Source organism: Botryllus schlosseri, chromosome 13 (genome assembly GCF_051294905.1).
Source record: "Botryllus schlosseri isolate E-star chromosome 13, Bs_hap1, whole genome shotgun sequence".
Lineage (NCBI taxonomy): Eukaryota > Metazoa > Chordata > Ascidiacea > Stolidobranchia > Styelidae > Botryllus > Botryllus schlosseri.
The window spans coordinates 6,586,649-6,611,198 of record NC_137248.1 but is presented as its reverse complement, the minus strand read 5'-3'; the positions used below and the strand labels follow the sequence as shown (position 1 = coordinate 6,611,198).

Genomic DNA, 24,550 nt, shown 5'->3' with positions numbered 1-24,550 from the left:
AGTCACTGGATTACTTTCAGACCTTCATTTGCTATTTCTACTTGAAGTAGCTTTGCCATGTCTTAGAAATAGTTATTTCTACTAACTATTACTACTAAATTTGTGGATTTCCTTCTACTTGAGTACCCACGCTGACTACCTGGACCACTCCTGCAATTCGTATTGTTGCTGTTGTGCTATGTGATTTATTCTTGTGATGCACTTATCTGAATATATCATGCTGCAAAGTATAAAATACCAGTTGCTTGTGCTTTTGTCGTGATGATAACTTTGCTACTAAGCCTAGATTGTTGCCAGAGGCGAAAAGCAGTCGGTTGGGAAATAGTTTGTGAGCTCAGCTCAGCTACTGGGCGAGGAAAGACTGCTGATGCTGCGGTTTAGAACATGTACTGAGCATTCTTGGGATCAAGTTACTACATTTGAGTCAATGCGAATTTTGACCCCCGAGTCCAGTCAACTGGAGCCACTCGAATTTTTGAAGTGACTCGAGTCAAGCAAAGTCATGTCAAAAACGATTACCCAGTATTGGATGGCTCGTAAATCTTGTTTCTAATGTCGCATATAGCCCGAGATGGATTCTGACGTTCATGACACACAGGTACTGATGTTAGTGGAGCCTCAGCTGGTTTCACACAAGCGATACTTATTGAATGAATTTATGCATGGTTGCATCACAGCCATTATAGAGCTATTGGCTCAGTGGATATTGGAAGTAGTGTTACCTTATTGCCAGCCAAGGTCACTATGACCACTGACAAGGACATAATTATCGTTGCTGTTTTGTCTCGACTGCAGTGTAATTACTGATGGAATTAACCGCAGAGAAAGTGTATTGAAACGGAATCCAGCAAAAAGGTTCACTATTCATGACGTGGTCATTCTCAGTGTGTCCGAGAGTGAAAAAATCCAAGGACTTTAAAATTTTCCCCCCAGTCACGAGTCATTACATGTTGCTCAATGCTCATTGCTCAATGCTCATACATCGGGACCGAGTAACCTCAGGAAGTTAGCAATTCTAATCAAGTCCTTCAAGAAACGTCACTCAAGTCATCGTGACTTTCAGGCATTCTGGTGAAATGGTAATGAATTGAATATTTTTGTAGACGTAGGAAATGCAACCACTTGATGACCACCATTTACGATTTGGTCAGTGAGAAATATGGCAAGAAGAGTGTTCGCAACAGTTCACGCCGTTTTTATCGGGCCCCACAAAACAGCGTAAGACCACACCGAACGTTTGTTCAGTTTACACGATAAGTATATGCAATTTTGTGCTCATAACACACGCCATGTTGCCTGAAATTTCACAAACAATCAACATTTTTAGTAGATTGCAAAAATAAAAACCACGCTTATAGGAGTGGAGCCATTTGTAACACTAAGTACGTATCCAACAGGCCTATGTCATCATTTTTATTCTAAATGTAGTGTATTTGTATAACTTTATACTCGTCTCTCCTTGGGAAAGGGCGTGCAATGAAAACAAATATGATTTTTCATAATCAATTCCCTGAATATTGATTATTTAAAGAAAAAATTGTGGTGTTATGAAATGGTGATACGTTGAAAATGCTCTCATCAGAGTACTTGGGCTATGTAGTGACGACTCTATTGGAATTCTCTTGGTACATTTCCTTCCGTGAAGGAGATTAGGCAGCGTCCAAGACTGATCTAAAGTTCGTAATACTTTGTATGCTGTGCTGTGTAATGTTAGTAATAATATACTAAGCCGCGTTGCACCTAAGTACTCGAACTGCCAATACATTTAACCAATTGAAACACTGATGACGACGAACTTTGATTTGCAGGATAAATTAGTACGTTACTTGGCCAATGACAGATTTTCTCAGGTGATATTGGGGACAAAAAGTCGGTTACAACCTTGAAAATGCCATCAAAGCAACCACTTCCAACCAAGGAAAAGGCTCTGTTCAATCGTATTTTGGTAAGGGAGCATAAAAATCGATATTATAGGCTGTTAAAATAAATTGTTGTCATTTTCAGAAATGCTATGAGCAGAAGCAATATCGGAATGGCTTGAAATTCGCCAAGCAAATAATGAGCAATCCTAAATATGCTGAACACGGAGGTAAGAGGATGTACTATCTATTATGCAGTATTCTGAACTCAGCCCCCTATGGAATCTCGGTTCATTTTTTGAAATAAATCCTGCGTGATGAGAGCTTTTCTGCATAAAATAATCAAGTAATTGAACAGAAAGTTCTGCATGACGTTGCCGACAAGATAGAATAATGGTGAAGCGTCTGTCTTCTTGATCGGTATAGGTCGTGGGTTCGATTCCCGACCTGATTAGTAACACTGGTATCCATGACTACCCTGCTTGCGCATGCATTACTGGGATAGCATGGAGGGGTTGTGCATGACTTATAAAGCCGTAAAAGGCTATATCTGCACCTTTCTTGTCCAGCGACATATGCACATCATGCACTCATGGTATGCATATGCACGGATTGATTGGAATCGCTGGCCTTTTTGCCTGATATATCAGGTGAGCAGCGATGATTTTCCAAGTTAAAGTAATTTAATAAAAAATAATTAAAAAATCAAACATAGTGTGAGCACAGGACACCGATTCCATGTGTGTAACGGTATATGTGTATCATGAGTCGGTGCATATGCCGCAATAACATCAAGGACAAAAATAAACTACGTCCTCCTCCTCCACCAATTCCACTCTGGAACTCAGCTCTACTTCGATTTTAGTTGATCGTTTGTGTGTAATTTGTATATAAAGCCTGATTCAATTCAATGTGTAAGGTGTAGCAGCTGAAATTGATCTTTCTGAGATTGTTATCAAACATTTTTTTGGATATAAAGTTTTGTTGCCTGCCAGACTCAAGTGAGGGCCTGGTTGCTATGGGTAGATCTTCCTGGTAGATATTCAATATGAAATACGGTATTTGTTTCTGATGTATTTTTTTTATTATAGAAACAATGGCTATGAAGGGTTTGATACTCAACTGCTTGAACCGCAAGGAAGAAGCATACGATCTCGTGAGGAGAGGTCTTAAAAATGATTTGACATCGCACGTGTGCTGGCACGTTTACGGACTACTTCAGAGGTCTGAAAAAAAGTATGACGAAGCTATCAAGTGTTATCGTAACGCTCTGCGATGGGACAAGGTACTATCACTGCGAATCCTGGATACCCAACTATATTCGAGAATTCTGTCATTTTTCAGGAAAACCTTCACATTTTGAGAGATCTTTCAATGCTTCAAGTTCACATGAGAGATTTGGAAGGATACCGGGTAAATGAAATCTTGATTTGTACCGGTTTACACATTACACCGTTAGTGGTTCTCCAACTTTTTTAGACACGGCCCACTTTATGATAGTGATAAATTTCGCGCCCCCCTTATCGTCATATCGCAAAATGAAACCAGCATGCTTGCAATCCCAACGGATAGTTTGATGGCATGGAAGGTTATGAATGTGGATGAGAGAATTCTCAAAATGAAATTCGTCCTATACACAGAGCAATAACTATGAATCGGAGGTAAATTGTGTGAAGCACAAAGAAATTTTCAGTTGAATGAAGCTTCGCGCCCCCTTCAGATGCTTGCACCCCCCTCCCAGTTTGAGAACCACTGCATAACACAATGCTTGTAATTCCAATGCCATCTATGAAACCCTGCAAACATAGCTGTGATAGTGAGGAATGGTGGAGGCAAAACTTTGAAGTAATATCTATTGCCGAGCTCACAAGTTCAATTATCTCCATCATATTTTGAAGCTGTTTTATGATCAAGATACATTGCCCCATTCCTGGTTCTTGTAGTGTAGAAATTCAGAGAAATAGCGTTTGAAGTTTGAGTATTTGTCATGAAAAGAAAACTTACAATGTCAAGTCTGTCTGTACTGTCTAGGACACAAGATACACATTATTGCAACTGAAGTCCGGACAACAGGCATCTTGGATTGGATACGGCGTTGCCTTACACCTTGTAAAAGATTATGATATGGCATTTACTGTTTTGGAAGAGTTCCGAAAGACACAGCAAGCCCAGGTACGCGGTCTATTAATTACACAATACATATTATGTAATATAATTTTTACTAATTTGTACTTTCAGAACCGTCAGAATTATGAGTACAGTGAACTAATTTTTTATCAATTAACGATATTGCGTGAAGCCGGCAAGCTGGAGAGCGCTTTGAAACATATGGAGAAGCACAGAAGTAGTATTTTGGATAAAAGCTCATTACTTGAAATTCAAGGTTGGTCAATTGTTTTGCTTGGTGGAACTTGTCATGTTGATACTGGTGTTGATGTCAGTATAGTGTATTCTGTTTACTGGCGTTTTAACCTCTTCTGTGAATATCGCTATCCAGTATTTCCGTCATCTGTTTCACAGCCGAAATCTTACTCGATATGGAAAAACATTCCAAGGCGGAGAAGATTTGTACCGAACTTTTGTATCGAAATCCTGAAAATAAAAGGTGAACTAGTATAGGTTTAAAAGAAATATACAATTTCAAGTGAATCGTCCTGACTTACTGCTCACTAGACGCACCCAACAGACACATACCCCCGTGAGGGTCCACGTAAATTCGAAATTCGCGACGACATCCTATGGGATATTCATTTGCAGTTTGATGTGCTGGAGATTTTTTCGTTCTTTTTCCGAACTTCCCATTTCATAAATGATGACTGTTCTTCAGGTATTTTGAATTAATGGAGAAAGCGGTGCGGCCCGGCAGTGTCAACGAGAAAGAAGAGATTTACGACGTTATCGGAGTACTTTTCCCGAAGAGTCACTGTCCGATTATATACCCCTTATATTTCACCTCAGGCATGTATTTCACAGCCAGGCGAGAACTTCGCAACCCGGCAACTGTAGTTATATTCTTGTAGGATCTTCCTTCAAACGAAGAGTAGAGAAATTTCTTCGCAACGGGCTGCAGCGCGGGGTGCCGCCCTTGTTTGTCATCCTGAAACCCGTTTACAAAGACGAAGAGAAAGTTCAAATTATCGAGGACATTATACTGCGATTCCAGGAGTCGCTGGAGACGTGCCAGAAATTTTCACCATCAGGTCAGATATTGTTGAAAGTTTATCGGGCTTTGTGTATTGAATGAGAGGGATACGAGACGTTTGTGCTGGCAGATTGCAGTGATTTCATGTGTGTTCTCTAAGCAATATTTCTATGAAAATATAAAACATATACTACATCCATAATTTTTAATAATATGATGCGGATTCCATGAGTGAGCAATACGAGTGGTCGGGTCATAAGATAAGAAGATAGGTATTATGACATTATCAATTAAACTCGGAGACCTTGGAATCCAAGCTTATACCAGTTTATTACATACTTTTCTAATCTTTCATTTAGTAGTAGCCTAGTTCTTATTGGTATTTCGTATTGTATGGCAAAATTGGCCTAATTTGGTAATCCCCACTGGAGAGTATCACTGGGGATGTTGCAGTACAATGGCAGTGTAGCAAGTATTTAATGTTTGAATTTGTTACTTGAAGTTAGGAGAAGTATCTTTGTCTCTGCTAGACATTGATCTCAAATTGCACGCTCTCTGCGACAGACGAAGTCAAACAATCTCCGGCCGTGACGCTGTGGACGTGGTGCTACATCGCTCAGCACTACGACAGAACCGGCCGGGTGGAGGAGGCCATAAAATACATCAACAAAGCAATCGACCATACTCCGACGCTCATCGAGCTGCACGTTTTGAAGGGGAAGATGCTACGGGTGGGATCATAGCTATATTCTTTGACCTTTAGGAGGTCTTGTCTACTTTTGTGGTTGTGGTTTTTGTGCTCCTGCTTCGGCTTTCTTCGATTTTAGGCAAAGCTACTCATTTTTTCAGTTTTGTGATGAGTTTGGATCACTTTTATGAGAGAAATGGCCATAAGAACGGCATAAAATTCACCCTGTATTACGGTAATGGGATATTTATAGCATCATGTAACCTTGTGTGTTTCTTTGCGTTCAGCACGCCGGAGACATGGATGGTGCGGTGGCGTCTGTCGACGAGGCGCAGTCTCTGGACACGGCCGACCGATTCGTCAACTGCAAGTGCGCTTGCTACATGATCAGGAACAGCCAGATCGAAGACGCGCAAAACGTCGCGTCGAAATTCACGAGGGTACGGACGACGGCGGTTTGAGATTCGGCCGGACCGTTTAGTATACCGTTTATGTGTTTTAGGAAAACGTCAGCGTCGAAGAATACTTGCGCGAGATGCAGTGTATGTGGTTCGAGGTGGAGTGCGCCTTCGCCTACTTCAAAGACAAGAAATACGGCGAAGCGCTGAAGAAGTGTCACGAAATTGACAGGGTGAGTGGGAGCGATAGCGTCTGCGAGCGACAAAGATGTCGGCCACTTGACTCAAGTCAACTCTTTCAAATGGCCCAACTTGGTGAATCGAAGTGAAATGTTCGAGTCCAATTTTAAGTTGATCTTGGCGCGTCGGTTTGAACTGTCATGGCAACCGCCGACATTCAACGATTGTGAAGCCTGCTTTAACTGCAAGCCCTTTTGCAATCGTAATAAACTGACATTCGTTGCTCGATGCACAATAAATAGCAACCAATCCTCTTGCAAAGTGCGATAACTTGAATATAACATTGGTCGACATGATTTTTTTTTTTGCCCAAAATGACGACTACTAAGTCAATTTTCGTACGCTGATTACGAATATGAAGTCACTTTTTTCCTATCAAGTCAAGACTTGTCTCGAGTCACATGTAAAAATCGAGTGAAGGATTTGACTCGAAGGTAGTGAGTGACCTGTTCCCAAAGGTGGTAGGTGCTGATGCTAAAAGGCTCCTTCTTATTTACCCTGTCTTGTCATTGACTTTGTTTCTGAATCTACTTGAAATGTTTGAAACGTGGCGACATTATTTAAGAGTCGTGTCACGAATCTACTGTTGCGATCCGGAATTTTTGTCCTGAAATGTTACATTATATTATATTTCTTTATTCTATTCCGTTTCTCCAGCATTTTGCCGAGATCTTGGAGGATCAGTTTGATTTCCATCAGTATTGCATGCGGAAGATGACATTGCGGGCCTACGTCGCCATGCTCAAGTCGGAAGATAAGCTGCGATCGCATCGGTTCTATTTCGACGCGGCGACTATCGCGATTAAGGTACCGTGCCGGAAAAATGCCCGATCTATGATGGGAAGTAATTATTGTGAAATCTCAGATCGTTGGGTAATTGAGAATTTCTGTGTTCTGTGTTGCCGTAGTCAATTGCAGTTTTGGGTGTGCTGAGTCGACAGGAAACTAAATTCTGTCTTCGTTGTGATTTCAAAAAAATAGGTCTGACGTAACTACTATTTTTTTGAATCCAAAATTTTCAACCGCAATAACTTCGCTTTCACTGGTTGGAATTTAGCCAAAGTTTAGATTCACCTTTTTTTTCTAGACAGCTTGACAATTCCACAGGGTCAGCCAATGAAATTTGAAATTTTTTTATTTTTATTTACTTTGAATATTCAATTCAATGGTATCTTAATCTGGAGATGAACCCGAATATTTTCGGCTGACACTCGTCAGGGGTAATCGTCAACAACTAGTAGTATGATTCAATACAAATTTTCTTCTCTTACAGCAATGCATCTAGGATTTGAAATTAAGCCGAATTTGGTGTGCAGTGTTTTATAAGCAACGTAACAATTTTATCAAGTTGCCAGTAAAATTTGAAAAAAACTGCCGGGTATAAAATTTCCAGTTAAAATAAAATATCGTAACCTCAGATTCGCTTTTTCATCGACGCTCCAGGTCTACGTCAGTCTCCACGACAACCCGCAGCAAATGAACGGCGACGACTCGCAAGCCGCCGAAGACACGCTCAGTAAAAGCGAGCTGAAGAAGCTGCGTAACAAGCAGAGGAAACAGAAACGCAAGCTGGCCGAGGAGGAGAAGAAAAAACAGGAGCAGGAAAAGGCCGGCAAAAACAGGTCGGTTTCTGAAGAACTGGATCGTGCCCCGACTCCCGGTGGTCTTCTAAAGAGTTGCCGTGGCTAATACTTGAGAAATTTTTACTCAAGTAGCGTTAATGACGGGGTTGTTACCAAGTCACAAGTCAATCTCACTTTTATAGTTTTGACTCGAGTGGTAGCGTTTTGACTCGAGTCCGAGTCATTGTGTTCACTGTGTTCAGTTGTTAGTTCAATCCGGTTCAACCCATTTTGTCAACTCTGCTCGGGTGATGTAGAATCGCTCGCATTCATACTATAGCAATTTTCCTCAGTTTTAACAGTTTCTGGCCCTATTTTCCGAGTATCAGAACTGGTAGTCAAAATACCAATAATGTGGTTACTATTCTTCGAAGTTACTTGGCCATCCTAGTCTCGAGACTGACTTGGTTCGAGTCACGCCCATTGAGTCGAGTCATGGCCTGAGTCCTTCCAACCCTGGGTGATGATTTTCGAGACAATGTCAAAAAGACTCGATTGAGCAGTTTCAAAGACTGGTCGCGGGTCACAAACTTTTATCAGTTAGTCGGAGGTTAGTTAGTAACGCTACAAATAGGCGCGAATTTCCAAGGCCCCGTTGGTATCCAAATATTTTACTCATGAGAGCAATAAAAGCGTGTCGTAAAAATACTTTCTACCGCACAAAATCCAAAGTCTTTGCTAAACAGCTGTCGAGTAGATGTGGTGGAAGCCTAAAAAGATAACAGTGAGAGTAAGGTAACACTTTGACTAATCCAAAAAGTAGAAGCACACGGTTGATGACCACCTTTGGTCGTGCCCCTAAAAACTGATAGACAAAAACTATTCGACAAGCGGTGGTAAAGATTTTCTAGTCTCGGTTTCTCTGGAGCGTAACGTCGTGTGATTTCGTTTTCAGGCAGCAAAAAAATAACAAAGACGAAGAAAGCGAGAGTTCGGCCAAGGTCGAATTTGATGCCAGGAAGTTGGTCAGCGTGAGTATCGCACGAATGTCTTTGACCCCTGAACGTGGCTGGGCAAAATCTAGCAGCTGGGCGATTCCATTCTGAGTCGAGTGTTTGAGTACGACACACTATGACATTGTAACATTAATAATGACTTGGAAAGTTCACAGATATGCATTTTTTGTGGCCGCAAGGAAATGATGCCAGTTACATTAGTTGCATTTCATCCGAAATAATTTCCTATTGCTGGGCTGTTATGACTATTTCATAGCACTACTGCAGAATTGCCGTTCCGTTATGCAACTCGTTTTTTTATGCTGAGATATACATCACTGAGATTTTGTAACTCGAGCGATGGGAATGTATGTGTTGAAACTGTATTGTTCCTTGATAGAATATGACTCTTTTGTGAAGGCATATCTTTTAGTTGCTTGGAAATCGACTCTATCTACTTGACACAAATCAAATTCTCGAGTGTTTTAGAATGGCTCTGGCTCGCATTCATCATACCGTAATTTTCCTCAGGCCCTAACAGTTTCTGGCCCTATTTTCCAAGTATCAGGACTGATAGACGAAATACCAATCATGTGGTGACTTTGCTATTCTTTGAAATTACAATGAAATATCTGTCTTGGCCGTCCTAGTCTCGAGTCAAAGGACTTGGTTCGAGTGATGCACAATGACTCGAGTACAAGTCGAGTCAATGCAAAAATTGACTCGAGTCAAGTCATTTTTAAATTTGAAAAATTGACTCGAGTCAAGTCATTTTAAAATTTGAAAAATTGACTCGAGTCAAGTCGAGTCACCAAAAAATTGTCACTCGAGTCATGCGAGTCATTACAATCATGACGCTGAGTATCCTCAATCAAGTTTCACGAGTACTACGTTCGTGTGAATACCAACTATTTACTTCCAGTATGAAAGTGCTTTTGAAATCATTCCTGATTCTGGACTAGTAGTTGCGTTTAATATTTGCATTCTAGCACACGCTCAAATGTATCTCTTTCTGACTTTCTCTCCTTTTCAGGTTGAAAATCCGCTTCAGGAGGCCAGACCTTTCCTGACCGCCCTGCAACTGCACTTTCCGAAGACCTTGACGACTCACCTGTTGTCGTACGAGTATTACGAACGCGCGAAGAAGTACCTCCTCATGGTCCGGTCCGTGTCCAGGGCCGCCAAGTGCGCGGAGGGCGGCGTCAAGCATCCGGCGGTGCACATTATTCTTATGAGATTCATCCGGTCTGGTGAGTGGATGATGTGTTGAGTGTGAATTTTAGCACGTGCGTAGAGGCGGTCCCAAGTGCACGAGTATATTGCTACTTGCACTATTGACTCGAGTGGTAAATAACTTGAGCCGAAAATATTTGAGTTTATTTCATGCAATTGCACATTGAAGTTATGTACCTCCAAGAAGCTCTTTTCATTTTATTTCCATTTCACTTTTTGAACTTTGACTTGTTGAAGTAGCAAGAAGTTTGTAAGTCTTGAGTCACATCGAATGCATTACATGTATGATTTCCTAATTTTTCTCACTTTAACATATTCATTCGCTGTTTCAGGGTACGAATCTTCAGTCGATGCGGTCAAATCGGTTATCGAAGCCTCGTTGCGGGACCTGATAACGTCGACAGACTACGCGGCGTACAATCTGAAATACATCACAGGGAACAGCTCCTCGATGGATTGCGTTCTTTCGGGTAAGCCTTTTGACTGTTTGAGTTGCTGTGTTTTTCGCCCGTTACGCAAACCCATGTTGCTGTAGGGTTCATGGACATTTATGACCAATGACTATGCTACATGTAGGCATGTTAGATTTGTTGAAGATTACACAGGGCCAAAAAAATTTTTTTTTCAAATTCATGATATGTGAGATCAATTCAGGGGCAACCTTAGCCGAATTGGCTCTATTTTTTGTGATGTTGCCTATTCCTACATATGCCATGAAAAATGGTCGTCTTTTTGTAGTTTCAGGCATACTTGGTTTGCTAATACCGAATTACTGCTATTTGTTGTTTACTTCAAGCCCATTTATCGGTATAGGAAGCTTATCGTCGCAAATTACAATATAATAGGAGCATCCGATGAAAATACAAATAATGTGGTATTTTTGTGTTCGATATGTGGAAAAGAATAGATTTATGCAGGACAGTTTCGTTCCGCCGATCTAATGGTGTTTTACATTTCTCACATCCTCGTGGTTTCAGTACAGACGGACCTATTGAAACATTTACTATAGGCTGTTCGGATTAAATGTAACCTGGTGTGAATAAAAACATCCAAATTCGGTGATATCTTGAAAAATAAAGCCAGTCTGCAGGAACCAATGCAATTTTCGAGCTCAGCGCCCCCAATTTACCCTAAAATCGTTCTCACCTACGGTGATGAAATTTGTTTGTTGTCCAGTATTATAATTCATCATATGATTGTTGATATACAATGTTCTTCCCAAATCTTTACCAGTTGCTGACGATTACAGCTGACGAGTGTCAGTCGAAAATATTTGGGTTCATTTATTATGTAGTTCTGTACCTCCAAGAAGATCTTCACATGATGCAGGCAATCTCAGCTGTCGTTTTCCATTGTGTCGCACGCTCAAATGTTGACCAACCGATTATCCTACCGGTGTTGAGCTTCTAATCCAGCGGTTTTCTTTCCAGGCTGCCGCGCCATGTATGTTCTCGACCCGTCAAAGTCCGAGACAGTGTCTGAACTTCTGTCGCACTGGAAAAGTTATTCGCCAACGGCGTCCGTCACCGTGAGTTATGTTTTACGTTACTTTTTCCAATACGCCTTTTCAGTACGCATTCTCAGTCGTAGAAACTCTTTTCAGTTCCAAGAATCAAAACATTGACCTACGGAGAGAGAACCCTCTCTTCCTCCCTTGCCTTTCTGTGGAACAATCCTCTGGTTTCTATCAGATTATCTGACTCGCTGTATGTTTTCAAGCGCAAAATCAAAACCGTTTTAGTCGCGCTAGCGTTCGAGCTACAGTAGTGTTTATTCTGGCCTGTAACTATGCACTCTGTGTTTTATACTTAACATTTTCTTGTATATTTTATTGCCTCTTGTGTACAATGCCGTATTATAGTAATGATATAATGTTTATTATTATTGATATTATTAAATTTTGAAGGCTTGTAAACCGCGGCAATAGCTCTGGTACAATTTCACTGACTAAAACCACAAAATTGGGGTTATGAAGCCAATAACCTTGCCCTTGATAGCGTTTAACGTATACAGTTACTATTCTTTGGAGTTGCACTGAAATGTCTGCCCTGGCCGTTGGTTCAAGTCAATACACAAATTGACTCAAGTCGAGTCACCAAAACATCGCGACTCGAGTCGATACAATCCTGCTTTCACCAACTCTAGTAGTGAAGGCACGCTGAAAAGAACATCTACTTTGTCATTTTTTTAAATGTAAATGTTTGGCCTGTATGTCCTAAACCGTTCTGAATATTTTTGCAGTCATGCGTCGAAGGCCTGCAAGCGATACGCGCGGGACATTTAGGAGACGTCCCGCCGGAATTAGAGCTTGATTACATCCACTACTGCCGGGGCAAGTATCCCCGGGCCACCGCGTTTCAGTCGTCGTCTTCAAAGGTTTCCGCGCCCGAATCGGATTCGCAGGCGGCGGAGAACGGGACAATGTCCGATCATCAGATCGAAGAGCAAAGCAACGTCCCAGTTCCGTGTAATTAATTGTGTCTTTGCGGGGTCAAAGGTTACTTTCCGTCTTCCGGAGATCTGGGATGTGCCCCTGATGATTTTTCGGCACGGTCGCTCGACTTTATTATCTTGTTTACGCGAATTAGGAAATTTGAAATTGCAGTCCGCCGTGCGTTGTCATGCGTGGTTCACACAATCGCGGTTGTTTGGAGTTTACGTCCGTAGAATTTGTAGTGTTGTTCAATTGGTCAAAAAGGTAGAGGTCTGTTCAAAATTTTACTCAGCCGTTTCTATCACAAGAGCCACACTTTTCAGTCGGGTCTGTTACAAAAAAATCAATGATAGTAACCAATATCCGGTTCGCTGGTCTCATAAAATCTAGTGACACAATTCTATAGAACCGGCTGAATCTCACCACTGGTTGAGGCCAACGTTTTCAACTTCATCCGACCTTATTTTCAACCTGGGGTTCGTGTCGAGTTACGATAAATAATAATTAACCAAGATGAATCGATACGATATGAATGTGGGAGTGCGTCGCTCGTGAAATATTACTCGCACAATGCATGCTGATTTTACGGTGCACCTTGCATGATTAAAACCGCCATGAAAAAACATCTATGGTATGCCATACATTTTCGATTTTATAATGGCTTATCGCCATGTCTTCGTCTCGTCTAGACCGCTAATTTTCCTAATTTCCGCCCATATAATTACGTGACACTTGGGCTAGTGCCACCTTTGGTCTCACTCTCAACAACTCCGTGGCTTGTCACTTGATATTAGTGTATCGTACGGCTAAAACTGTTGCTTGCGGATATCTTCACAACTCACCTGTCTAAGTATCAAGCTATTTATTGCTAAAGTGCGGTATCTTTGCTTCCAATCTAGCGCAAGCGTGATATCTTTAATAAGGTGACACAGGCGTGAATATCTGTCTGTTGATTTTTATTAACCACGGGTCCAGTGTTATCACTACAGCCCGAAGGTTAAGATGGGCAAGGGCATTGTACGCCGCTAGCAGTCTGGTATTGTATCGAGGGCTGGTCACAATCGTAGTAATTTGAGAATCGAAAATATGCAGTATACACCCTGCACATTGGAAGTTTTTATCAAGGAAAAATATAATTAAGACACTTGAACTCCCATGGCTGCAAATATTCCTGGAAACATTTCTCTGTAAGCAGTGGTTGAACCGCAGCATTTTCATCAAGCGGAATGGGATGGTCATGTTCAAGAAACACCGAAAAAATTTTGACTTATTACTGTTATGACAAGGTATTCAAACCCAGCAATTTTTAATGCACCAAACAGAACTTGAGGAACATCAATACGATCATTGAGAAGTCCGTCTGAAAAGTTGAAATTTAATAATAACCTCTCTCCCGTTGTTGCTTGATTGATCATGGATACTGTCGATAGGCATAAGAGTCCGCCCATTTGAACTGCATGTGTGATTTCGGTGACTGATGCTGTCTGCCAGTCACAGCTGTATGTGTCATCGGACTGTACCGACTGTAATTGAGTCCTGTTTGCTGATTTATGAAAATTCGTAATAAAATTGTTACACGAAACATCGCTCGCTTAAATTTATGGGTGTGACAATGGGTTTTAGAGGTAAAGTTGGCATTGGATGAGGCACCATGATGTGAAATTTTGTGTTATTTGGCTTGGGGATTAAGAAAAATACTGTCTTGGTTCTGGTATAGAACTCAGCTCCTGCTAGTTACCGTGTCAGGTGTTGTGAAGTAATTGCATGATTGCAGGTGGGATATTGTTTGAACTGGAAATATTTTTTGCAGTAAATCTCCCATGTTGAGTTTGCAGGCTGTGATTTTAATCAGCGTGACCCCTGTCTCATCTGTTGAATATGTCATAAAACTAGACCATTCCAATTACAGTGTATTTTGTCTACAACCTACATGTTTGTGGTAGTAACTGAAACCTATATTTTTAGTAGACGTGTCATCTCAGCATCCTTTTACATTGCTCATTCCACCATTCTGATTACCTACCTGCTCTCGTAATAAGGTCACCGTCCTTCGTCCATTCTCTACCACGCAACCCATACATTCACAGGAATTATTACTCTATATTACATGCATATAAAACCACTTTGGAAAAATAGAACAGCCCGCTCTCTTTTAAAAACGTTCTAAACGCACACGAACACGGGATGTGGTGTTCAATTCTACGACACCCTTCGATTATTGCAGTAAATGTACAGCGCATGAGTGCGGGGCCGTTACTAGATAACTTCAAAACTCTATGTACATAAAAGTAAGGCCTAAATCTAATAGTAAGCAGTGGTACATCGTAGGCTCTACGCCGAAACAGTGAAAATCCTTATTAAAAAGAGCTCCTATGTCAGCGCTAAGTGCATTATTAGTGTCGCTTGTAATCGTTTACGAGCTATATCCATGAAATGCGAAAGTCACTAAATCATCACAGAAAACAGTGTCATTGTCTACGTAAGGTAATTAATACAAGATTTGAAGAGAAAAGTTCGCAATGCTTTCAAGGCGGAAGCATTGTTTGGCACTTCCGATATTCTGCGCCCTGTCTATATTGTCCAAAGTTGATATCTAGTAACGTAGCGTCGTTGAATTCCTAATATCTTCTCTTCGACTTGCTCCTGCCGCGGTCCGGGCTCTGCAGAAATTGGAATTTAGTTTGATTCTGAGTAGGTATTTTTGGATAGAAAAATTGATAATTGAATAGTATATTCATGTTGAAATAAACCCGAATATTTTCAGGTATGTTTCAATATGAATATACTATTCAACTGTATATTGAAGTTCTGTACCTCCAAGAAGCTCTTCAAAAATTGATAATCGTGTTTCATAATCATGTCAACTAGGGCTCTGGAGTCGGTTCACTTACCACTGACTCTTATATTTTCTTCACAGAACAATGACTTCAAAATTTCTGTAAATCTACTGAGGGAACTATACGCTTGTTAGATTTCAGTTATTACGATGACCAAGTGAATAAAAATTGTGCTTGCAGAAAGAAAATAAGTTTTGTGAAGGTGTTTTGTGAAAAACTTCTGTAACTGCAATGGTGCTTTTTCGTTACATTTGAGAGCAATGGTCAAATGAAAGAAATAGGTTGACGTGGTGTTATGCTCAATGTACCGCAATATTCTAACTGAAGCAAGACTGCATGGGCATTGGTTCATATATCGAAAAGCGTGTGATGAAAAATTGTGATGTAGACAACATTGTCAGAATGGAGCGACATGGTTCGTCACCAGCAGTGGACACATAACTTCAGTGTTGCCAGCCAACAACTGCTGCTGTTGGCTGGCAGCTTTCTCCGTTCTTGGCAAGCTTTCTACCCGAGAATGTAGGAAAGTATCTTTCTTTGTACTACAAAAAATTTTAATTATTTCTACCATAATGTGTGATGTAAGATGTAACTACAACTAGGTCCTGATTTGGTTAATAAAAAGTTTGTTCATTTAAAAATTTGTCAGGTTTTAAATCAAAGTTTTTTCAGGCCAAACTACTTTGTCTGGACAGACAGTTCTAACCAGAAATGAAGATAAGTAATACAATTCTAACATTATGTGGGAAAACGCCTAATTTACATACATGAGGGCAAAAGTTTGTCAAAATCATGTGTATTGACATAAAAAATTGTCAAAATCTTCCATTTTTAGGGTAAACAATGTCCTAGTTATTACCAATAATTTTGTTGGCCCTGTACGAGGTCTACAAGCAACAACACCCACGCCGTCATGTTACACGACTCACCAAGCTACTGCGAGATAGGCGCGAGCTGGATCGTAGCGGGCTGGGAGATCGACTTCTTCTCGGGGACGATAGCTGCTCTCAAAACAAAACCAATCAGCGTCTGAACATTACGAGCAAAAGTTTGCAACTTACCGCTCCACGTCTGGTGCAAGCTTCCCCCTTGATGAGCGGGATGTCGCCTTCCATCAGGGCTGGCCAGATGTGGTAAGCGACTAGCGGCGCGCTGTATTCGCTGTCGTAACTTCTACGGTATCTGCAAAGGTGGACGTCGTCAGAAAGTGATGGAGATTGAAGGACCTTTCATGAACAGAACTGACATTACTAGGATTGACCAGTGTGGATATCGATTCACCTTTCAGAACAGGGATGAAATTATACTGCACGGTATTGTACAGTGCCCTGTAGAGTGTACCAGCTAGCAGCCGGACGTTGTTCCTGATTTTTGAATGGCAGTGAATTTTTGTCACCGAGAAATATTGTTTTGATACTTTATTCACACCACAGAGCCTTGAAACCTCGACTGCAAGCTGAATGCTACAATATGTCTGTGATCATAGCCCGAAAGTATTTAAATATTTTTGATGGTGAAACCAGAAATTTTTCATTTGTGGAGGCAAAAAGTACATATTTGAACTTTAGAAGTCATTCTTATTGCTTTGACGTCATAATGAATGGTACTCGAATACTCAATTCGGAATTGAATCAGTGAGGTACTCACTTTTCCCTAGCCCTGCTAATTAAGTGTGCAATGACTTGGGTTTTTACGATATAGTAATTTGTGTAATGTACCACACACTAAAGGCACCGGTTGCAAAATATAGAAAAAAACGGATGATGAATCCAATAGGACTGGCGGTACATCGTATTGTCACGCAGCAAGCTTCTCTTACTTCGCGTCCGAAAATAACTCTCCTCCAGTAGCCAGCGGCACGTCGAGCGGGGGTTCCAAGGCTTGCATCGCGTACGCCACGCGACACACTTCGCGAATGAACGGAGTCACGAGAGAGAAGTCACATTCCGGAGGGAAGGAGATCTTCGGGTTGACGTTCATGGATCGGATGACACTCTGCGAACACGGCTCGGTGGGTAAACACACAGACTTCCAGCATGTAACACTGATTGCTTTAGGATACTGCTTGGTACACAGTCGACTGGCCGAACAATACAGGAGCAATAGATAATATTAATGTCCTTGAAACTACTAAACCATTGGTTAAGACGCAAGCCAGACTCATACAGCAGCACTCGCGCTGATTAGCAGTAAATATTAGGGATGGTGTGAACGTGAGGTTCACGTTCGCGTTCTGTGTGTGAACCTCGGAAATTTTGAAGTTCGCGTTCACAACAGAACCTTGGTAGGTTCTGCACTGTGAACCTTTTTCATATATATTACAATTTTCACTTCATTATAACTTATTTGGTTCACATTTATTGCATTTCAACTGCGAACCGCTCTATGCATGGCACTGGCAGCATAAACGATCAACACCTGGACAATTTCAAAAATTTTACTTACTTTCTAACAAAAGTTTGCTCGAAATATCCAGCTTTCCGTTTGTGAATATTTAGTGACTCTCTGCTGTGAGCTTGACCGGCAATCACACAATATCAAGAGCGAAATACACTACATGTAGATAGCGAATGATGCTTATTCAATCGATATCGTTTTCTGATGTAAAAATCTAGTATCGTACGGGGTCAATCTTGTCTTCACATGTTTGCTGTATCATATAAACCAAATCCGGGCGATTAGGGTGTTGGCTATTGTTGTATAACTTGTTAATGGAGTAATAGTGGTAGCAAGTATAGAAACCCGTTTTACACTCTGCGCAATATCCATGTAGCAATACTCAGACGCCGAATACATTTTCGGGTCTGGCCTAGACCGTTAAGGCGTAAGCTTACAGTGCCTGGCAAGTCCTCGTCGAAATTGTTAGCGAAGCGACGGAAAATATTGATTTATGGGATTATTATATCATTTGATTGCCTCAGTTGATACATTTAGCGACGTTTAAAACGTCAATATGTACTTCAGCATTGTGCCATTATGTGGCTCGAGTCGTCGCTGGGTATATCGTGTACATTAATATAGGCTATCACTTCATTGAAATATAGGGTTGGAATTAGCAATATGACGTCACGTGACGTCATGAGGTTCACGTTCGCGTTCACACAGAACCTTTCAATAAGGTTCGCGTTCACACGAACCTGAACCTTTTAGAGGTTCACACCATCCCTAGTAAATATTCATTCTAATATCTACTTTTTTCTTCTTGTTGATGCACAGTTCATTAGGAGCACTAGTATTCTATAGTAATGTACTAGCTGTGTATTGTCATAGACTTCGGTTTTTGCGAAAATTTAGAATGCAGCTTAGTGTAAGGGTTAGACACTTGGCCCGATTAGTAAAGGTTTGGAAGATTGGAACCATTGACGTAAGCTCCGATTCCTGAAGTATACTGCTCTGTACACACTCGAATGACTGAGGCATGTAGCAGCAATAAATATTTAATGACCTCGAAACTACTCTAAGCTATGAACTAGCTGAGATATCCCCCTTACGTCGACGCTGGATTCCAGGTCGTGCAAATCCAAATTCCTGACGATGTAGTCGTTGACGGCGTCTTCCAATTCGCCGGGTCCGGTGTGGATCGGCGACAGCAGACGTCTGGCACGCAGTCTGAAGGATCGAAACGCCATCTTTGCGACGTGGAACGATTCGCAAGTGGCGATAAATAGGATTCTTTTCACCATCTCGTCGTCGTCCACAAAACGACGCAGGCGGTCCTTAAAAAATTTATATCATTAATCCATTGTTTCAATAGGCATTGCATACTTTATCTGGCACATAACCCATAACATTAGCCAATGTGTTCTTTCTTGCCATGGGTAACACACAGGGCGAACTCGTGGCGGGGTTCAAATTCTTTGTCAGCCGGTTCTATTACAAAAGTCATATTTTCAGCCGGTTCTGCTACAAAAAGTAATTGACAGTAACCAGAACTCCTAACCAATTCGCAGACGTCATAAAATTTCATTCTATTGAACCGGTGCGAACCGGCTGAATCCAACCACTACCTATAATGCAACACGGAAACACCCTGTTCAGCCAATGGTTGAATCATTATTGGTAATTGTCAGTATCTTCACACAGAAGTGGCCGGTGATGGGGTACTTCTACTTTTTTAAGTACTTAAGTAGGTTATGCCAACTTGAACTGCTGCTCAAGGTTGTGGTTTTAGACCACTTCTAAGCAGTTTTCAGTTTAAAGCATTGACAATTGTACCATTCCAACAATTTCGAGTAGAGAAACTAATTTTCCATGGAAATCCCAGTCACAAATCGAACCGATTCCACCGTTTCCAACTCTGGGTATAGTTTTGCGGTTATTGCATCATTATTTAACATCGACCCGTACCTGCATATCAAGTCTGTCGATAGCGTAAAGGTCGTTGAACCTGGCGACAAGCCGCGAATGTCTGATCGAGTTGGTTAGTTCGGCATGCGTCGGGGACGGTAGCGGCGAGGGGGGAATTCTTCTAATAGGGCTGAAAGTAGAAACAAACAATTGTAATTCAATGTCAAATATCTCATCGCATAATTATATGATTGGCGCTCACGAATAATAAAAACGTTGAAAAGATGATCTATGCAGCCAACGTGACTGTACCGAGTGTTTTTCTTTGGTCAAATAAAAATCGCGGATTTATGAAAACTTTCTGAACGACAATAGCCTTTGTTGGTTTTGCCACATCAAACCGGTCTCCGCACAGTTCCTGTTTTCTTAACGCTTTTGTTCCGAGTGTGCCATTGTACAAAGTTCCATCCCTAAATTCCTTACCTTGGTGATCTATCGCGAGTTGCTCTCACCGGGCTAACGCTGCGAGCTCTGGAGCGTCGGAGGCTGTTGAATAAAAAGGCACTGTCAGAACTCACGATCATCTCTCTGTTGGGCAGGTTATCCGCAAATACAGAGTGGATTTACATCTTAAGATTGTAGACGTTCACAAGCATGTAAGAGATTAGAAACACAATAGTTGTCAAGGCTACAGCACACAGCGACCATCATTGCCTTGTGTGCTAGGGTGAGTAGCATTAAATATGAATCCGTGTATGAATCCAATGATTCAGGCACAAAAGCCAAAAGTTATTCCATACTACAAAATAGATCCCCATCGCAGTGTGGCAGAAAGTTCCAAATAGTGATGCTAAGTAATGAATAATGAACGGAAAGCATGTTGGATGATGATAAACCTCAATAAGTGTCAGACAAACCATAACAGTTCCAATTCCAGACTGCTTTATCCGACCAAGGCCTACATATGTGGCATTTCCATTAAAAATGAGAATTACATGCAGCATGTTTGCGAAGTTGTCATCAGTAATATTTCTAGAGAAGCCGTATCGGTTTACCTGCTTTGCAAAATGTCCTTCTCGTCTTGCAAGTTAGAAATCTCGTTTCGCAAAAATCTGATTTGACGTTCGTAGTCGTTCAGATCGTCAACTCTCCTTTTGTATCTGTTCGCTTCCTCTTTGGCAAGGCGAAGGCTAAATAAGAAACAGGCGCAACATTAACGCCTGCTAATGGCATAATTTAAGTAGGAAATGTCGTAGTGATGATGCTTCATCGAGCTTATTTACCTTGTAGTAGGATTCGAAATTGCATAATTATGCACATGAATTTAAACTTTGTGTGATATAAAAAAAATAATTTGACGCTACAAGCTAATATCTAGAGCAGGTCTTAGAATTGAATATATTACATCTAGATTAGTGTCTCCCAAAGTTTTTCACCTGGCGCCATTCTCACAAGAAATAAAGCAGGGTTATAATGACTTGAGTCAATTCGTGTATTGACTCGACTTGTACTCGAGTCATTACGCATGACTCGAACCAAGTCATATGACTCGAGACTGTGTCTACCAAGACAGGCATTTCATTGCAATTTCGAAGAATAGTAAAGTTATCACACTATTAATATTTTGTCTATCAGTACTGATACTGGTAAATGCTACCAGAAACTGTTGAAAGTGAGGAAAATTAGTATATTATGAATGTGAAGCATTCGATATCACCAAGCAGAATTGTAAAAAGTGGGTTTCACATGACATTAACGCGGAACTGAAAAATCAATACAATGACTTGGACTCGAGTCAAAACACTATGACTCGGACTCGACACTCGTCTCCGTGACTTGGTAGTGAATTGAAAATGACTCGACTTGACTCGAGTCAAAGCTATAAAAGTGAGATTGACTTGTGACTCGGAATCTTGTGACTCGGTTACAACCCTGAAATAAAGTATCATTTCGTGGCCAGCGACCCCCAGGGTGGCGCTGACCCGCTGACACCCACTTTGGGAATCACTGGTCTAAATTCTATATGTTAATAAATCATTATACTGGCATACTCGTGATCTTTGTTAAATCTATGTTCGGTGCCATCACCACCCATAAGCCATGTCCGAGATTAGAGAAATTGTCAGCTACAGAAAATGCAAAATTATAATTGCAAATTTTACTAATGGTGTCATATCACACAATGTAGAGTACATGATGGTTAGTTTTGGAGAAATTCATGCTGATATCAAACATACTCGGTTCTCAAGTTTAGTATTTCTTCTTCAGAAGCAAGCAAAGTGCCTCCAGACTCCACTTTTGTTTGCTCAAGCTCAGCTTCACTGTTGTTTAATCTGGTTAGTAAAGAAAAAAACACAATCACGTGCAGTCCAATACAGCAATCTTGTTGACGTAAAGTATTAGCATCCAACGGGCAATCGTTGAGGACAGTTATCCCATAAATTCCACGCTTTGGTTCTATCACGTAAACACCACTCGAGAACCTCTTACTGCAAAGTCACGGGTAATTGAGTGTCATTCAAAATGTACCACGGTCAATACACAAAAATACGGTTGTCTGAACTAGTGTTTTAAAAGCATACTTGTCAACGGTGTCGGTAAGTTCATCTTTTGACCGGTTGAGTTCGCATTCCAGCTCTGCGATCTTCCTGTCCTTCTCCACGGTTTCCTGAAAAGCGTTCATTTTTATCATTGTTTGCACAGAATGACACATAACTTGATGTATTGATACTTTGCTGGCGTCTATTTATTTTATCAGACGCTAAGGCTCCTATAGGTATTAACGCTTCCTCATTTAACAAAAGTCTTACATCATCACCGCGGTGTGATTCATATTTACTTTTCCGTAGTACACAGGGTATCTCAAGGATGACGGTATCATCAAACAATATGTTAGCTGGATAGCGACATTTCTGTTTGCTACAAAGTATTCTCCAATTGCGTAGCTAGTGTCCTTACTTGCTTTCACTAAGCCCACGTTACCAAAGCTTAAGCAACATGTTAATTGGCTTTTATTATATCCATAAATATGCCACGATTGTTGAAAAGATTTAGGATCGATCGAAGATTAAACCTTTTGTTTGTAGAGGATATGATGATATTCGCGAAGTATGTTTGCACAACTCTGAAAACTTACTTCCAACAAGGAAGGTCATAAGATTTGGAAAGAATTGAATACTAACGCACGGGAGATAAAGTAGGCAATAACATATCTCTTTATAATTAAAATACATCAGGACTTAGTAGATTACTCCATTAGTACGTGCCGGAATCAGTTTTGAACTAAAGTTGTGTGTCGTTCTTTCCTTGCAACACCATCGATAAAATTAATGAGCACATGTTTCGCAACGTGATATTAAACCTCACAATGAATGATCATTTTAAATAGCTTGTATTTAGCCAGCAAACTTGAACCATAGACCATGATTATTAAAATACAGTGGTGTAATGTGTTAGGCCTAATCAATTTTCCTGGCATAAGAAATTTCTATGCAAAAGTTATGGCATTAGACATCAACTCCACTTAGAATTGAGGAATGTTGCATGAATATGCAGTGCGTTTGAATGATCGCGGCCTCTCATTCGAATTGGGTGATTATGACCTGATTATTATCAGACCAGATATGAACTCCATAATTTTGCAGGTCATTTCGAAACGGATTTCACAGATAGAGAATTTTAAACTTTTAAATCTACCTATCCCTTCTCTCATTAAGTGAACGGTTCTAGTTGATTTAAATATTTTATCCTAAGCAAAGAGAATCCGAACCTGAAGAAGTTTCAGACTTGTGTCTGACGATACGTTGGCACCAGATGCATTGAAACCGCTTCCAAGCCACGGCAATAGTCTGCTTTTTAACGTATCAACTCCACCGTATGTGCCTCCTTCCGACGCAGTTAGGCTCATTGCAGTGAAAAGTTGGCCTTGAAGCTTCGAAGATAGTTCGATCAGTTCGCATATCCTTCCGAGATTCGTATCGCACGTGTTTCGCTGAATTCAATAAAGTAATGGCTGTTAGATGCTCATTTCATTAGGCACAAGAATGCAATTCTACATACGCTGTAATTTCTTCGTAGGCTGTCAACTTTATCTTGCATCACATTAAAGGAGCCTGTGTTTGCAAGTCTTCTGATCGTATCAGACATTTTGGTATATAGGTTTCGTCAACTTGAACAGTAAAAACCCTGCAAAAAGGCCACTAGAACATAATACAAATATCCACAAAAATGAACAAGGACAATCTCGTGTTGCCTGTATGGTGTGACCTAAATTCAGTGACAAAAACCTGTCTAGAGTCTGATAACACTATCTTATATTACTGACGCCCTCAGAATACATATGCTTCTCGATGTTTACGTTACAAAGTTAAAGTTCGCAATATGAAAACACTTGGAATGTCGAGCATTGTTTGCGGGGATTCGGGTTACATCTTCAAAATATGACAGCCACTTGAAGGACTGTCCGACCTTCACTAGACGGGTGCGCTATTCGAGTACGCCCTTACTAGAAAGTTCAGATTTTACTCGTCCCGTAGTGCTCCAAGAGGCTTATCCTAAAATAAGATACGATATCCGACATCTTAGGTAGAGTGAAACAGAATTCATTTATACAAAGAGAGAGGAATGCATTGTTTCTCTTAAGCGTCCTTTTAATCAGCTATTGTACATTGTCGGATAACACCAATAGGCTTTCCAGAGAATATAGTAGGGCAAAGTTACAAGAAACAATAGGGTACTCACCTCGGCCTACAAGCGCAGGCTATTCTTCCATCTCTTTTTTATCCCATTCACTGCAACTAGGGACGCCACGCATGCGCGATGGTGGTATCTTTGTAACGCTCTAGTAATTTCTCGTAGGCTTAATCGTAACCATGG

General features: G+C 40.9%; 2 protein-coding genes across 3 annotated transcripts; one reads left to right on the top strand and one right to left on the bottom strand.

Moving 5' to 3' along the window:
* Positions 1-1,777: 1,777 nt before the first annotated feature.
* LOC145454006 (N-alpha-acetyltransferase 15, NatA auxiliary subunit-like) lies at positions 1,778-14,133 on the top strand. Its single transcript, XM_080331980.1, has 19 exons — positions 1,778-1,945; positions 2,005-2,089; positions 2,951-3,144; positions 3,204-3,272; positions 3,891-4,031; positions 4,098-4,242; positions 4,380-4,464; positions 4,687-4,817; positions 4,880-5,059; positions 5,566-5,732; positions 5,977-6,129; positions 6,192-6,320; positions 6,985-7,134; positions 7,771-7,949; positions 8,845-8,920; positions 9,918-10,134; positions 10,450-10,587; positions 11,548-11,645; positions 12,359-14,133. Exons 1-19 carry the CDS (start codon positions 1,889-1,891, stop codon positions 12,590-12,592), a joined length of 2,628 nt encoding a protein of 875 aa, XP_080188106.1. The 5' UTR covers positions 1,778-1,888; the 3' UTR covers positions 12,593-14,133.
* Positions 14,134-14,631: 498 nt separating this feature from the next.
* LOC145454008 (mitochondria-eating protein-like) lies at positions 14,632-24,549 on the bottom strand. 2 transcript variants are annotated; one of them, XM_080331982.1, is made up of 13 exons: positions 24,416-24,548; positions 23,735-23,860; positions 23,445-23,666; positions 22,258-22,343; positions 21,913-22,008; positions 20,731-20,865; positions 20,159-20,221; positions 19,736-19,865; positions 18,880-19,104; positions 17,208-17,383; positions 16,450-16,570; positions 16,318-16,389; positions 14,632-15,211 (listed from the first exon to the last, which is right to left on the bottom strand). In XM_080331982.1, exons 2-13 carry the CDS (start codon positions 23,819-23,821, stop codon positions 15,170-15,172), a joined length of 1,455 nt encoding a protein of 484 aa, XP_080188108.1. In that variant the 5' UTR covers positions 23,822-23,860; positions 24,416-24,548; the 3' UTR covers positions 14,632-15,169. The 2 variants fall into 2 exon arrangements, with proteins under 2 accessions (XP_080188108.1, XP_080188109.1); XM_080331983.1 differs by lacking the exon at positions 21,913-22,008 and having other exon boundaries at positions 24,416-24,549.
* Position 24,550: the final 1 nt, after the last annotated feature.

What these genes read in the sequence shown, in the direction of transcription:
- LOC145454006 (XM_080331980.1), top strand. Translation starts at nt 1,889, where the DNA reads ATGCCATCAAAGCAACCACTTCCAACCAAGGAAAAGGCTCTGTTCAAT. An exon ending in CCAGAAATTTTCACCATCAG is followed by an intron (nt 5,060 to 5,565) that starts GTCAGATATTGT and finishes TCTCTGCGACAG; the next exon opens with ACGAAGTCAAACAATCTCCG. An exon ending in AGTGTCACGAAATTGACAGG is followed by an intron (nt 6,321 to 6,984) that starts GTGAGTGGGAGC and finishes CCGTTTCTCCAG; the next exon opens with CATTTTGCCGAGATCTTGGA.
- LOC145454008 (XM_080331982.1), bottom strand. Translation starts at nt 23,821, where the DNA reads ATGTCTGATACGATCAGAAGACTTGCAAACACAGGCTCCTTTAATGTG. An exon ending in TCGACAGACTTGATATGCAG is followed by an intron (nt 19,105 to 19,735) that starts GTACGGGTCGAT and finishes AAATTTTTTAAG; the next exon opens with GACCGCCTGCGTCGTTTTGT. An exon ending in CTTGCACCAGACGTGGAGCG is followed by an intron (nt 16,390 to 16,449) that starts GTAAGTTGCAAA and finishes TTTTGAGAGCAG; the next exon opens with CTATCGTCCCCGAGAAGAAG.